Raw genomic sequence first — 14883 nt, forward strand, 5'->3', positions numbered from 1 at the left:
CTGCACGGGCACGACGTTTGCGGGATTGCTCCTCATTGGAGAAGGCTTGGGTGACGTTGTCGAGGGAGAGGTCGTCGGAGAGGGTAAGGAAGGTGACGAAGTTGTTGTAGTCGGAAGGGAGGGCCTTGATGAGCGTCATGGACCATAATTCGGAGTCGAGGTCATCAAGGGAGAACTTGGCGGGGCGGCGCTCTTTGATATGGGAGATGTAGAGGTCGACGCGAGCAACGAGGTCGGAGAGGGACTCTCCCTCTTGGAGACGAGTGGAGAAGAGTTCGGAATAAGCGTCGAATCGCGTACCAGTCTTCTTCTGCACAAAGACACTCTCCAACTTCTCCCACATCGCCTTCGGATCTCCCTTCTCCTTCCTGATATGCGCCTTTTGGTTCTCCTCAACCAACAACCAAATCTCCCCACTAGCCTTCGCCTTCCTCTGATTCCACTCCCTCATCTCCTTCGCTTCGGACGCGGTCATGGCCGAGGCGTTAGGAGGGGTAGGAGCGATGTCAGTGCCATCGACTTGGCCCCAAACACCCTTAGAACCGAGGACAGCTTCAGCATTGTCGACCCAGGAGCTGTAGTTGTGGCGATTGAGCTTGTCAACGGCGCGTTTGTCGTCGGACATGATGGCGGATTGGATAGTGAAGGAACGGAGGCGATAGCGATGAAGGGGAGGCGAAACGAAGCTAATCGATGAAGAGGCGATTTGCGGCCAAGGGAAGAGATGGAGACGTCGATAAGAGGCGCAAATTGAGTCCGATCGAGAAGAGGGCGAATGCAGCGAGTAGATATCGATGACGACGAGTCTAGCGCAAAGAGAGAGAAGCAGAGAACTCGTTCTGAGGCGAGTAGAGAGAGATCTGAGTCTCAGAGATCAAATAGGAGCTAAGCAGAACGTTCTGAGGCGATTTAAAGCGCAGGGCCCATAACCTGTGAGGCGCAGATAATCGAGCACTCGAAGAACGACTGTGAGAAGCGTCACTGTCAATGATAAAGAGACAAGGACGCTTCCCACAAGTTAAAAGGACGCGCTCCGGCGCTTACCGGTCTACTATACAGTTGGAAAACTACCTGCCTAAACGGGACGCAGAGGCGCGGAACCGAGGCGCGGAATCCGGCCCTCTGCGGCCCGCTGGCTGGCGAAATAACTAAAGTCATAACTCTGCAGTAAGTGGTCCTATCAGTCCCGGACAAATTGCTAAAATATCAGGAAAATTCCCTCTGTCTCGTCGTAATACTCCGGACAATTTCATCGTTGACTTCAAGCTTTGGCTAAACATTCTGGGCGGCAGGAGTGAACGACATTTGGTGCCTCGACCAGCATGACAAGTGGCGAAGGTTTCAGTTGTTCATGCACCTGTGTTGTGAGCCTGTCTCGGGAACTGTTATATGGATTAAGGTCTGGTGGATGAACCGGAACCCTCGGCTTGTTACTGGCTTTTATCTAGATGAAGTAGATGATAGGGGAGGTCCGTGCTTTTGACTGTGATTTCTTTTATACTTCAATGAACTTAAACTAACATCTTTTCACACTGCACAGAGATGCCTGTCTTGACTCAGAGTGATCCTGGATCTGAGAACTACGGTGCTGCCAATGCACAGACCATCTTAAGACACCGGCACGAGCCTTCCTTATCATACTCGATGCAACATAAATTCATGGGTGGCCATCGCAACATCAAACCTGAAATAATGTGGTCCATCCTACGCCGTGGATGGAGCCCAGGATTCGAGGCTTTGTTTGATGAAGGGGTGACTAGCGGGATTATATGACCCACTGAGGAAGAGCACTTCTTCGAAGACATACCTTTTTAGCGACATCACACAAGGACTGCAAGGAACTCCTATTGGCTGAACAGGAAGAACCTGACGTACCACCTTATTATATCGTTCATCTGCCGACTTCTTCCCACCTTTTCCCTTGCTCTTCCCCTTCCCCTTGCCTTTACTATCCACTGGCCGAAGATCCTTCAACTCCACAATCAATGCCTTCGTCTTACCCTTGGCCTTACTACTCTTCATCTGCCGACTCTTCCATTCCTCGCTAACAGCATCCACCAATTCGGGATATCGATAGCTGAGGCTGAGGTACTTGGTGGCGACATCAATCTTCTCTGCAATTTCATGGCGGAAGTCGTTCAAAGTCATGGACGACTCGATGCTGACAGTCTCGACAGCATCATGTGGGACAGCAAATGTGATGGTGAATGGATCTACACCATGCATTACAGTGCTTCATGAGATGGGAGGGAATGAGCAACACCAGCATTGGGACGCACCTTCATCCTCAGGCTCGTCATCCGAATCCTCGCTGTCTGAGTCACTACTGTCCTTTTGACCTCTCTCTCCTGCACAACCAATAATGTCCACTTTCTCTTCTTTGTCACCTTTGAACCATTCCCCTCCTCTTCTACTGCATCCTGATCAACATTCACCTGCTCGTTATCGGACGGGAGACTTTGAGCACGTGCTGGATGAGACCGAGCCGTCTTGACAGGACCAAGGACTTCCTGTATGGCAGCGTTGACTTCAGCCCTTGAAACTTTTGGTGGGGGTGTGAGTGGATCGTCTTCGGATGCATCAGGAGAGGTAGTAGTAGGCTGAGCAGGAAGTTTCAGCTTGACAGTGCGACGGGGTTTTGGGTGAGCAGTGGTAGAAGCAGGCTGAGGAGACTGTGCTGGAGACGCATCACGAGAGCTAGCAGCAGATTTAGATGGCGTAGGAGTTTGTGAGGCAGAAGAAGTAGCGGCAGTAGTGCCCCGTTTGCATCGCTTGTTCTTGTTGTTGCTCATGATGGTGGTAAGAAGCAAGGAGCGTCAGGACTGGTGGAACTGTGGCCCATGTCTAGCTTATGCCCTTCACACGGGCATAGCACCATCAGAACACAACCGTTTCGCCTCAAATCTTTTTTGTAGCTGTGTTTTGCCTCCAGGGAGGGTCAGTTTTGCACCCTCTGCAAATATCGGACGAAATCACAAATGGATTACACCATGCCTTCGCACTGACGAGAGGACCAGGTTTGTACATGTAATTCTACGCTAAACTGAGTGTGCTATGGTCATTTTAGTCTGGGCACCAAAAACCTCGCAAAAGCGTGTGATCACCCAAAAAGGCAGGTCCGCCACGAATTATGAAAACAGCTCTAACAAGACTAAACGACGATACAACAAGAACAAAGTGCTTCCACATGGTCGCCCCAACAACATCTACTCTGATCCGTTGGGCCATAGTACAATCATCTGAGCAGGGAGGTAGCATCTGTGGAGATTCCTTATGGCTTGGATTTTACAGCCTCGGAGCAGGACTTACATTCAGTGGATGGAAGGGAATGTGTACTCATCTGATGAGTCAGATAATGCTAGTATCACCTTCAGTGATTAATAGAAGTGAACATTTTGCACAATTTGTGTGTTCAAGTCAGACATATTCATATCCATGTCACTTGTAATTTTCTTCCAACTGAACAAACACCTATCTTGGGCCACAATCATCTGACTTGTAGCCAAACGTGATATTGGACAAACTTGGAGCTGTGATGAGTATCAGACTTCTCACTACTACTTATTCTAAGATTTGTGGTGAATTTGGATACCATAAAAACCTCCAGCTGGTCACCTCCCAGCACTGTTTCACCGTCAGCTCGCCGCTGCCACTCCACCTGTAGCCGAAAGTGACGAAAGTGATTTTGGACTTATTTGGGGCTGAGATGTGTGCTAGAATTTGCGGTACTGATTATTTTAATGTTTGTGGTGAATTTAGATCTCAAAAAAACCTACCGCTTCCCACTTTACCGCCACTGTTGCAGTAACCACAAATGTACATACCTGACGAACCCGCCAACAATCTCCTCCTCGAGAAGGAACACCGGTCCTGTCTTATCCCTTGGGTCGGATAGCATGCTGTGTACGAAGTGAAAGCTGTTTACATCCATGTAACACTCTTTTGGGGGATTGCACTTCTCGGCCTGGATCGAACGGATGTACTCGTAAGCAAATCCCATCAAGCCTGTCCCAATGTACAGCATATTGGCTTCGCGTAGCATCAGCGAGATTTCCTGCTCATAAAGGTAACATTGACGCTTGGGCTTGGGCTTTTTCTCCAACTTGTCAGATTGTGAGATGGGCAGCATGGGGGAAGAGGGTGGGTCGCCGGGTGGCAGGTCTTGAAGCTTCCTGCAGCGCCAAGCATCACTGAGGAACATAGGCCGTGTGAGGCGCAGATAATCGAGCATTCGAAGAAACGACTGTGAGAAGCGTCACTGTCAATGATATTGCCCTCACAAAGTAATAGAAAAAGAAAGAGACAAAATCTATAGTATGAGAGGTATCTGAATGCGAACGCGAATGGACACAGATGAAATGAATAAGAACAGACACAAGTGACCGCAAATGGAGCAGGTGAACGCATCTGGTCACACAGTGACAAGACGTGTCCTTGTTACCACGTGGCTGTGGCACCGGTGTGCCGACCATGCCTTGTTCTCACTGGCTCGATGTGCTACTTACTGTGCATACAACACCTCTTGCACATTCGCTCAGCACATGTAAAGGCGGGTCAGTATAATCAACTTTATAAAAATTGATGGCTAAGTACAACTTTCTACCACTATTCACTCGCCATCCTGACATGAAGCCGAGGCCCACCGTGATTGCACAGAGGGCGCTGTCAGAGGTCTCCGATCAAACAAAGGCTGGCAATGCGGGTAAATGATCATGGTTGAACCGTAACCAATGACCCACCATACAGCTCAGTATGCTGGCAAAGAGTCCCTTCCTCTGCACAATACACATCCTAATCCTTCCTAATACACTCTTCTCTCTTATCGTCCATCAACATCTTAATCTTCCTCCCTATCGCCTTCTCTGCATATGCCTTGAACACTCTGAAAGCCTCAAAAGCCTCACTCTCTCCCAGTGATACTCTTAGTCCTTCTTTGGTAGAGATGACAGATTGGGAGGGAGAATTGGACGCCTCTAGCGAGTTTATTAATCCGCCACCTCCCCCAGCTCTACAGAAGGTTGACTTAGCCAAGCTTGCCGGCAATCAACCTTCATCCATGGCACCATTTTGTCGTGACGCCACAAAAGCAAACACCCCAAGACTATATGCAAAGATGCCCTCATCCTCCACTGGGACGTTTGCATGAGCAGGAAGGATTGGTGATGGTAGTCGGATGGATGATCCCTATCTGCCAGTCGATGAAACCTCAGGAGACGAGTCGGAGAACATTTATGTGATGGGAAGGAATGATCCATGGGGTGACAGTGCTGACATGAGGAACATGCCTGTACTCGTAGTGACGTAAATTCTTCGAACATGGTCACGTGTCATTGAGTCTTCGTGTGAAGCAGGGCATGCCATGAGTACCGAGACCCGTGAGTACCTGCCATGGATACTCGTCAGGCACACCATCAGGTACCTGTATCCGTGGATACAGATACTCGTTCCCACGGGTGTATGCACGGATACAGGTCTAATGCCGGGGCTCACAGGTACTCGTGGGAGAGTACCCACCATATTTGGTATTTCCAGGCCGGAGCTTGCCGGAGGCCAGATGTGTGTCTAGAGACTCTCTCTCCTTGCTCTCCTCCTCACTCTCTCCCACTTCACCGAGCGTACACCACTGTGTGACGGAATTGACACATTGTGTTGCCGTCAATGGTGGTGCCGCTCATCCTGTGTACTTGTTTCCATAAGGGTCTCGAGGGTCTCGACTCTCTGAGTGAATAAGTTTGGAGTCCCACCCCTTGCTATCGTGTACATTTTGGATGTAGCACCATCAAGCAACGTGTCTTGAGCTCCTGCACCGGGCCCTGTACTTTGTTTGATGAGAAACAGCCTGCTCATTGTTGACAATGGCAGCGTTAACCCCGGTGAGTCTCCACTACCCCCTCTAACCATAAAATTGTCTGTTCTCACTCGAATCGGTGTGCGTTCCCAAAGTGGTGGGCTCGTTCAACATGTATGGATGTTCTGCATTGTCCCCGGTACTTTATTTGGCAAGAAACGAGAACGACGGTGTTGACCCTGGTGAGTCCCCATTACCCCTCCAACCGTAAAATTGCTTGTTCTCACTCAGTTTGGCGCACATTTCCGATGTATCTGGATCAGTCGATGCATATACACCTCCTGCACTACTCTCTGCACTTTGTTTGATCAGATTTGGCCTGCTTATTGTCGAGAACAACAACATTGACCTGATGAGTACTCCCTGCCCTGTTCTATCGTAAATTTGCTCGTTCTCACTCAATTCTGCGTACATTTATGATGTTGCATAGTCGATCATCGCATTTGGATGTCCTGCATCGCCTCCCATCCTTGGTTTGACACAATTTGGCCCACCCGTCATCGAGAATGATGGTATTAACCTTGTGAGTACCTCTGCTTCCTCCTATCGTAAATGTGCTTGTTTTCACTCAATTCTGCGTACATTTACAACATTGCAGGATTGATCAACACAGATTAATGTCCCGCATCACCCCCCATACTTGATTGGACACAATTTGGCCCACCTGTCGTTGAGAACAACGGTAATAACCTGGTGAGTACCCTTGCTTCCTCCCATTGTAAATGTGCTCGTTCTCACTCAATTCCGCATATGTTTACAATGTTGAGGGGTCGATTGATGCATATTGCTGTCCCGCATCGCCTCCCATACTTGACTTGATGCAATTTAGCCCATTCATTGTCGAGAACAATGACATTGACCTAGTGAATACACCCTGCTACCTTCTATCATAAATTCACTCGTTCTCACTCATTTCTGCGTGTATTTGTGAGGCAGTGGGGACGATTGACGCGTGTTGATGTCCTGCATCACCCCCTGTACTTGGTTGAATGTAATTTGTCCCACTCGTCATTGAGAACAATGGGATTGATTTGGTGAGTACCTCTCCACCCTCTTTCCCAACTCATATTTACCACAGTACCCACGGGTACTCCTCAGGTACCTACAAGGTACCCGTAGATTCATTCTATCTATGAGTACCTGCCCATCGGCAAGTACCTGTATCCGTGGATATGGATACCCGTTCCCATGGATGCCACCCCGGATACAGGTGTGGCCTCTGAGGGAACAGGTACTTGCACGGATATAATCGTGGCATGCCCTGGTATGAAGCGTGTTTGTTTGAAGTTTCTTTTGCCTAAATCCATGCCTCCCATTCGCAAAACTCCATGGAGCGCCACGTCATCCGAGAAATCAAAAATAATCGATTTAAGCCCTACAAATACATTTCGGGGGTTATTCCAGAAGTAACAAAGCACCAAGTCTGTGGCATCGCCAATGCTGCCTGCTATCGCCACGTCATGCATCATAAGCCCTTTCTTTCAGCAGCAGCGGTGAGGAAGCGTCTCCAACAGGCTAAGGATAATATAGGGAGGAATTAGAGCCGGGTTATATGAATGGTCAAGATGTCAATAGAGTTAGAAGAGAGGCCGGGTCAGAAAAGGGTGACACATCATCCAAGCGAAGAGCACAACTTTGAGTGTATGCCGATGTAAGCGCAAATCAATTATAGTGTGGGCATGCATCGCTCACGGTGTCAAGGGTCCCATCATCAAGCTTGATTTGAGACACCCAATTCGAGGGTGGTCTCAAAAATACCGGAAAAACCTGTGAATGGTCTCGAAAACGTCAGTAAACTATATAAATGAGCCTAGCACGGCTATGCTGTCAAGGTAGTCCGCCTAGTACTCTCCACTGGTGGTACACATGTCTACCGGCTGACCGAAGGCATCCGACAAGGGAGAGCACGGGACAGAACAAAGCCCTCGTGCGAGTAGTCTCAAGCATGGAAGAAACCAAGAGACCTGAAACCCTCGTGCGAGTGGTCCCGAGCACGGAAGAGACACAGGGAGCAGCACCAAGACGAAAAGAAAAAGAGGAGATTGTTGGTGTTAATGCTGATGATGATTCAAGATAAGGTTCGGAACACTATATACATGAGATTCAAGCTCAGATCGAACTCAGAGGTACGTAAAAGGTAAGTATGAACCATGTAATTAGAGACTAGGAAATTCCTCTCTTATCCTGAATATACAGCCCAGAAATGGGGTGTTACATGATTTGCCCCCACCGAAGAAGGATCGGAATGGTCAGAGGAAGGGTGGAGGGATGGGTGGAAAGGAATATGTTGAACAGGTGCTTCATGGTCCTTTGAAGGACTTTGTGAAGGAGATGGAGAGTTGTAGAGGGTGTGAGATCCTTATAGTAGAGGATGGGGCCCCTGGCCACAAAAGTGTTCTCGGCAATGCTGCCTGAAACAAGCTTGAGATCAAGCAGCTTCCCCACCCACCATCTTCCCCCGATCTAAACCCAAAGGAACCACTTTGGCTCAAGGTGAAGAACTGTGTAGCAGACCTCCCTGGATTAGCTAATTCTCTTGACAAGCTTTGGGCTGCTATTCAGAAGGTCTTAGATAAGTTGACAGTCGAGTATATTGAGGCTCACACAGGACAGATAGACGCGAGAGTTCAGACTGTGAAGCAGGCAAATAGGAGGCATACAAGGTTTTAAATCACATAGAATATTTCATTGGCATGTAGTCTACAGATTCCATACATAAATTTTGCCCCCAGCAGTTATGTGAGCTCACTATCGCAAAATGACGTGAACACAGAGACTCTGTGTCGACTACGTGTTCAAAGATTTTACATCATCACGGGTACATAGAGGTCGTAATGAAGTATTAAGCAAGGCTATAAGCGACAAACTCTCAAACCTTTACGATGCCTGAGGAACGAAGGTACATTATTTATATTATCTCTTTCTTTTGGTTCTTTTCTTTTTGCTAGGTTTAGTGGCAATGCGGGCAACACAAAGCTCGTGCAGACCCCTAACCCTATATCTCGGTCCCATAGACTAGTCCACAAACCTCTTTGGCTCAGATTTCTCCAGCTCAGAACATCCGGTAAATGAAATTGCCAAGTGTTCCAGTATTCCACCGGAACAAATCCAAGCTTCGCACGCATAAGTGCGGAGATTCAATTAGTACTAAAGATGTTCATTATGTAGAAAGAATATTGGATACTCACAGGATAGGGACCATATATATGTCTGACCAGGGCTTACCACGGTTAAATCTGTGCGGATACCTGCACTGGCAGGTATCCGTATATGACAGGTACCTGTGGGTATACATATATGGCAAGTATGAGCAGGTATCTGCAGATACCCACACGAATACCTATAGTCAAACTGTGACTTACACTAGTGGAATGATATTTTTTTCAAATTTCAATTATGTTCCCTTTGAATAACAACCACTTATCAATATATACACAATAAGATACAGTTCCTAAGACACGTACACAATTTTCCTGGAATTTATACGGTTTTATTTTATCCCCCAAGCTTAGCTGAAGGTTTGAACCAAGCTGCTGGTTCTGTGGTTTGTTTCAAACTCTGCTTCCCTAGCCCTCCCTGACTTGCAATCGCCCCTGAAAATGATAGAACACATCAATTCACTCCAAGTAAAATGCGGAAGTATGCTATAGACTAATATCTTTCTATTGAGCCCATATACATAATTCCTGGGCAACATTCCATTGTGTGGCAAGGTTTCTAAGATCAAAGCTATCTCAGAGCAGGGCATGCGTCAATTATATCCATACGAGTACCTATATCCGTGGGAACAGGTACTCGTTCCTTCGGAGTCTACACCTGTATCCGGTGTGGCACCCGTGGAAACAGATACAGGTACCCGTACAAGCACACTTACAGGTCAGCCATGGCTGCAGGTATACACAGGTACTCACGAATATACCCGCGGGTTTCTTATTGAGAAGTTGAGGTAGTAGTTGCCCGAGTGGCTAGAGGGATCCCAGGGTGAGCAAGAAATATATAATTGGGAGATCTAATATACAAAAGGACGCTAATGATGCTACAAGAAGAAATAAGTAAGAAACTATTGAATAGAAAAATGAAATAAACTCACCAGCAACAGATAGAGAGAAAGCGTGGACTTGCCGTCCAAGCACTCAAAGGCCGTTCACGAAAAGGTAACAAAACAAAACAGAACTACGACTGACCATACTTGACAACAACACACCATGACAAGACGACAAAGACACATATATCATACAGAGTTTGAAAAGACAAGATGCATGATATAAAAGATTGTCCAATAGAAAAAATAGAAAAAGTCCAAACTGGCGAAAAGGGCCCATTCACCGATGAGCAACACACTGAAGATCCTCTGCATCTTTACGAAGGGAAGGGTAGAAAGGGGTGTGAAGGATACCGAAGTCGCGCTGAAGGGCAGTGGACCAAAACACGAGCAGAGCTGTCTCAATCTTCTTCAGCGCAACAGCATCATCCTCTTCTTCGAGGGACTCTACAATATCTGGTGTTATCTGGTCCACCATGAGAACATACATCTTCTCCCCCTTCAAGTCTTCATGCTTCCGCCACAGTGGCTCCAGGTACTGAGACAGATACCAGACCCAATCCAACCACTCATCAAAAGATTCACGCTCCCATCCACGAGGTGCACGGTAATCCTGTAAAAGACGTACAGCCAGGCCAAGCACATCCTCTTCTAGAAAGTTGGGTTGGAGGTGAGATGGTCAGGCAGGTCACCGAGAAGAGGGAGATTGGTGTAATGGTGAGGTTCGTCAAGGTCCTGAGTCACGATAGGGTCGATAAGTAGGGAATGACAGGGGTATGGGTAACCCGGCCGGGTAACGTACCCAGACCCGGATGGGTCGGGTCCGGGTCATCAATTGGGAACCCGAAGCTGACCCGGACCCGTGGTCGGGTCACCCGCGGGTCAGAGGATCGATCCGGCAATTGCCGGAATGCTGTGCGCTTCCTGAAGAAGCTGCCAGCTCATCCGCTTCATCCTCTCTCTTGCCCTCGACCACCGAGTGTGTGATGGGATAGGTGGTGCTTGACACGTAGTGTCCCCACTGACTCCCATTGCAGCTCTTATCAACCCTCAGACGACCAAGGAAAACCTTCAAGACTCACTTTCCGAGGGATAATAGCTCACACCACCCCCCCTTGCGTACAGATTCGACTACTAAAGCTAACCGGGTGTTCGGACACTTTTCAGTGTTCCGGCTCTAGCACCCGCAAGCAATCATTTTTGTTCGTTCTTTTTTGTGCCATACCATCCGTATGTCCACTCGCAGTCGTACTCCCAGAGGAATAGTCTGTAGTTTCTCGCGATAATTAATGGCAGAGGAGAATAGGGCGGAATACTGTTCGAACACTAGGTGGCCCCGGCCCGCTGTGGCACTGAGTGTTCGGACACTTTTTACCCCTTTTTACCCCTCTCTATCGCTACATTCTACATCTATACCCTATTACTTCGATAGAAATGCGTGGCTCGACGAGCCAAACGGCGTGGTGCCGAAAAGCCTGACGAAAATGAATCTGTTGCGGATGCTAGAGCCCAACTAGAGCCGGAACACTGAAATGTGTCCGAACACCCGGTGAGCTTTAGTACACCGTTTTTTCCAACTGTGTCGTTTCGGATTTCTCGGTGGTTCTGGGGGTTTTCAGACCCTCCGAACACGATCCCATTGTCCGTTTGTCCATACGTGTCCGCGTTCATTCGGTACACCCCATTCTTCTCGTCACCCTCCCTCAGACACTAATTACCTTATCACATTCTTTCTAACCGGCCTGTTTCGCGTTTCGCAACGGCTCTGGGGGTTTTCAACCCGTACAAAAACGCTCCCGCTGTCCGCTTGTCGATACGTGTCCGCGTTCATCCGGTGCGTCCAATCTTCCTCCTCCATCCCTCTCAAATAGTAATTGGCCTACTACCTTTTTTCCAGTGGTGTCGTATCGTGTTTCTCGGCGGTTCTGGGGGTTTTCGAGCCCTCCGAAAACGCTCCCGCTGTCCGTTTGTTGATATGTGTCCGCGTTCGTCCGGTGCGTCCCCTCCACTCCCTCATCCTCACCCAAACACTAATCGGGCTGCACGCATTTTTTACACCGTAGGATTTCTCGAATCTTAGTGTTTTCCGGGGTTTTAAAACCCTCCGAACACGCTCCCGTTGTCCGTTTGTCAACGCATAGCTTCGTTCCTTGGGTACGTGGACTTCTTCTCCTCCCCCTTCCCCAAACATTGTTCAACCCCCCACATTTGTTCTAGCCACGTTGTTTCCGTTTCCTCAGTGATTCCGGGGGTTTTTCAACCCTCCGAACACACTCGCGTTGTCCGTTTGTCAACGCGTAGCCTTGTTCTCCCGGTATGTCCCCTTCCCCTCCTCCCTCTCATCTGAACACTAATTGCACTATCACCATTTTTTTCGACTGTTCTATAATTTATTCTGCCAATCCATAGTGTAGTAGTGTACATACCCCTGGCATACCCAGACCCAGCCCCCAACCCGCAGACCCGTGCAGACCCGAATGAAAAACCCGGGACCCGAGAGACCCGTATCCGGCGGGTCCGGGTACACTCAGCTCCGGATCCGGGTAGGTGTATTCTAACCCGTGGGTGACCCGTGTCACTCCCTATCAATAAGCACAAACTCGTGTAAAAGGGCCATCTCAGCAGAAGTGATCGCGAGGAGGGTCTTTAGCTCTGTATCGGTCTCCCAGTCAATCGTGCTGACATCGCATCCACAGCTGAGGAGACTTGGGGCGATTTCGGACTCAAAGTCCTCCAACGAGCAAACACCCTCCTTGGCACGTGCTGGAGCCACTGTACCAAACATTTCGTCAAGCCCTGCACGCCAGTAGCGACTCGGATCGAAGGGAGGAAAGGACTCTCCCTGGGGCCACCTGCTCCGAAACTCTGCTCCAGAAGAGATGTTTCGCCACTGTCTCTTGGTGAGCGGGCGAACTGCAGGATCATGGAGAGAGAGGAGGTGGCGGTTGAAGATATGAGGGCGGAACATGAGAAGAAACTTCCAGCGTATCTTAGCGGTCTCCGGATTGTCACCTGTGAGGAAAATCTCGTACGGTGGGAACCAATAGGTTTGCGAGGTCTTCTTGTCCTTTAAGTTCTTCTTCAAGACATAGATCTCGAGCTCTGTATGAGTGGGATGAGGCTTTGGGAACCAATCGAGCAACAGCGGCTTTTTTGCTAAAGATGCAAGACTTGAGTTGAATGCCTTGTAATCTGACGGTTGATTGAGAAGCTGCATGATGGTGTTGTCCTTCGGAGGCTTTTTTGCCCTATTGGCAGCTGATTGTAATCAATAAGTCAGCGATGAAGCAAACAGCGGTCATGGAGTGAAACTTACCACAAATCTTCCGATCTTGAAGATTGGTCTCCATTCGCTGAATATTTCGGAGACGATTGGCAAGCTGGGGTGTTGGCGCTGCTGGATCGGTGCGAATGGCGACACCTCGGGCCTCACGCTTAAAGGCCAGACCATGTGCAAGACGGTGTGGATGGAATATCCTGTCGAGCTTCTGCCAATCATCTAGAATAGCAATAACATTAGTGAGAACGGAAAGAGGAGATAAAATAAAAGACGTACCATGAGAAGCAAGACTCTCAATGCCAACCTTATTCCGCCATGGTGAGAAGGATGGTTTTGAGAGTGGCGGATTTGAGCGAGGGATTTCGGAGCAGGCAAGATACACCGGTGCAGTCATGTGGGCAAAGGCGAGAAAGATATCGCTATCCTTGGTCGAGAATATCGACCCACGGAGAGAGCGCTGACGATGGTCAGTGAGAGGGTTGGGATATGACTGGACATCCTGTGCCCAGTAGAGGAAAGTGTTCATCTTGACCATGGTACATTTATGTGCTCGCATCACCAACACAAACAGCTCCCATCCATAAACACCCCTGACAAGATGATGGAAAAACTGGAATTTGCGATCCAGGATAAAGCGAGGGAGATCGGTGTCCAAGGCATCTCGATTTAGGAGGTTGTGGCACATGAGGATGTTAGGGAGGAACTTCTCGATGGATGCTCTCATTGAGTTGCGTTTCTCGTGGAGTACCTTCATGATGCTCTCATGGGGAGACATCAGTGGTGTCTGGGTGAGTTTATACGCAGGCCTTCGGTCCATAGGGGATGTCGATGCTGGCGAAGAAGTGGTCGACGGAGTTCGGCGTGAGAGATGGGAATATAGAGGAGCCAGGGAGCATGAGGGTCGAACCGCTGTAGATAGAGACTGGGCTCCTTACGCCCCCAATACCCATCATCGTAAACTGTTACGATGCCTGAGGAACGAAGGTACATCGTTTATACTACCTCTTTCTTTTGCTTCTTTTCTGTGTTAGGTTTGGCGGCAACGCGGGCAACGCAAGGTTCGTGCAGACCCCTAACCCTATATTTCAGTCCCATAGACCAGTCTACGGACCTCTTGAGCTTGGACTTCTCTGGCTTAGAACATCTGGTAAATGAAATGACTAAGTGTTTCAGTATTCTTTCGGAACAAATTCAAACTCCACACACATGAGTACGGAGTTTCGAGTAGTAATGAGAGTGCTTGTAATGTAGGAAGACTATGGGATACTCACAAGGTAGGGACTATGCAGTTGTCAGATAGATGTTCATATTCTACAAATTATGATGATTTTAGCTTGGCAGATTGATTTGATTTACTGTGTGCACAGCTTAATGTTGGGAAAGGGGTCTAGTTTAGCATATTTGATGATTTATGGGACTAGTGCCATCAATGTTATGGGCACCATATATGACTATGATAGACTTGATTATTCTACAAATTATAGTGATTTTATCGAGACCATGCGATGTCTGTAGCTTGTGTGGCAATAATTTTGTGGTTTGTGGCCCAAGTGGCACTTTTAGACACAACAAGAGATCAAATAGGAATGGAAGCGCCACTGGGCTTAACTATCACATGGATTGTTGCTGTGCAACATGCAAAAGCCGCTTCTAAGAAGCACAATTGCCAATAGAAGCAGAATTAGCATCGAAGCATGATTGTGCTTCTTTTGC

At 48.4% G+C, this 14883-nt stretch overlaps 5 protein-coding genes across 5 annotated transcripts; all 5 read right to left on the reverse strand.

The window, feature by feature from the left end:
• Positions 1-136: 136 nt before the first annotated feature.
• Positions 137-451, reverse strand: STEHIDRAFT_26700 (uncharacterized protein; the record flags this gene model as incomplete). The annotated part of the gene is made up of 1 exon (XM_007310580.1): positions 137-451. A coding segment is annotated over one exon (315 nt), but the record flags the coding sequence as incomplete, so codon positions are not given.
• Positions 452-1580: 1129 nt separating this feature from the next.
• STEHIDRAFT_115951 (uncharacterized protein) lies at positions 1581-2792 on the reverse strand (the record flags this gene model as incomplete). The annotated part of the gene is made up of 5 exons (XM_007310618.1): positions 1581-1640; positions 1808-1831; positions 1876-2213; positions 2280-2348; positions 2396-2792. 5 exons carry the CDS (start codon positions 2790-2792, stop codon positions 1581-1583), a joined length of 888 nt encoding a protein of 295 aa, XP_007310680.1.
• A 769-nt stretch (positions 2793-3561) lies between these two features.
• STEHIDRAFT_115952 (uncharacterized protein) lies at positions 3562-4201 on the reverse strand (the record flags this gene model as incomplete). Its single annotated transcript, XM_007310619.1, has 3 exons — positions 3562-3728; positions 3777-3796; positions 3825-4201. 3 exons carry the CDS (start codon positions 4199-4201, stop codon positions 3562-3564), a joined length of 564 nt encoding a protein of 187 aa, XP_007310681.1.
• Positions 4202-10170: 5969 nt separating this feature from the next.
• STEHIDRAFT_162943 (uncharacterized protein) lies at positions 10171-10722 on the reverse strand (the record flags this gene model as incomplete). The annotated part of the gene is made up of 3 exons (XM_007310620.1): positions 10171-10541; positions 10583-10625; positions 10693-10722. The coding sequence occupies 3 exons, from the start codon at positions 10720-10722 to the stop codon at positions 10171-10173; spliced, it is 444 nt and encodes a 147-aa protein (XP_007310682.1).
• Positions 10723-12465: 1743 nt separating this feature from the next.
• Positions 12466-13945, reverse strand: STEHIDRAFT_162944 (uncharacterized protein; the record flags this gene model as incomplete). The annotated part of the gene is made up of 3 exons (XM_007310621.1): positions 12466-13148; positions 13207-13389; positions 13447-13945. 3 exons carry the CDS (start codon positions 13943-13945, stop codon positions 12466-12468), a joined length of 1365 nt encoding a protein of 454 aa, XP_007310683.1.
• Between the last annotated feature and the right edge of the window lie 938 nt (positions 13946-14883).

This window comes from Stereum hirsutum, assembly GCF_000264905.1.
Source record: "Stereum hirsutum FP-91666 SS1 unplaced genomic scaffold STEHIscaffold_21, whole genome shotgun sequence".
Classification (NCBI taxonomy): domain Eukaryota; kingdom Fungi; phylum Basidiomycota; class Agaricomycetes; order Russulales; family Stereaceae; genus Stereum; species Stereum hirsutum.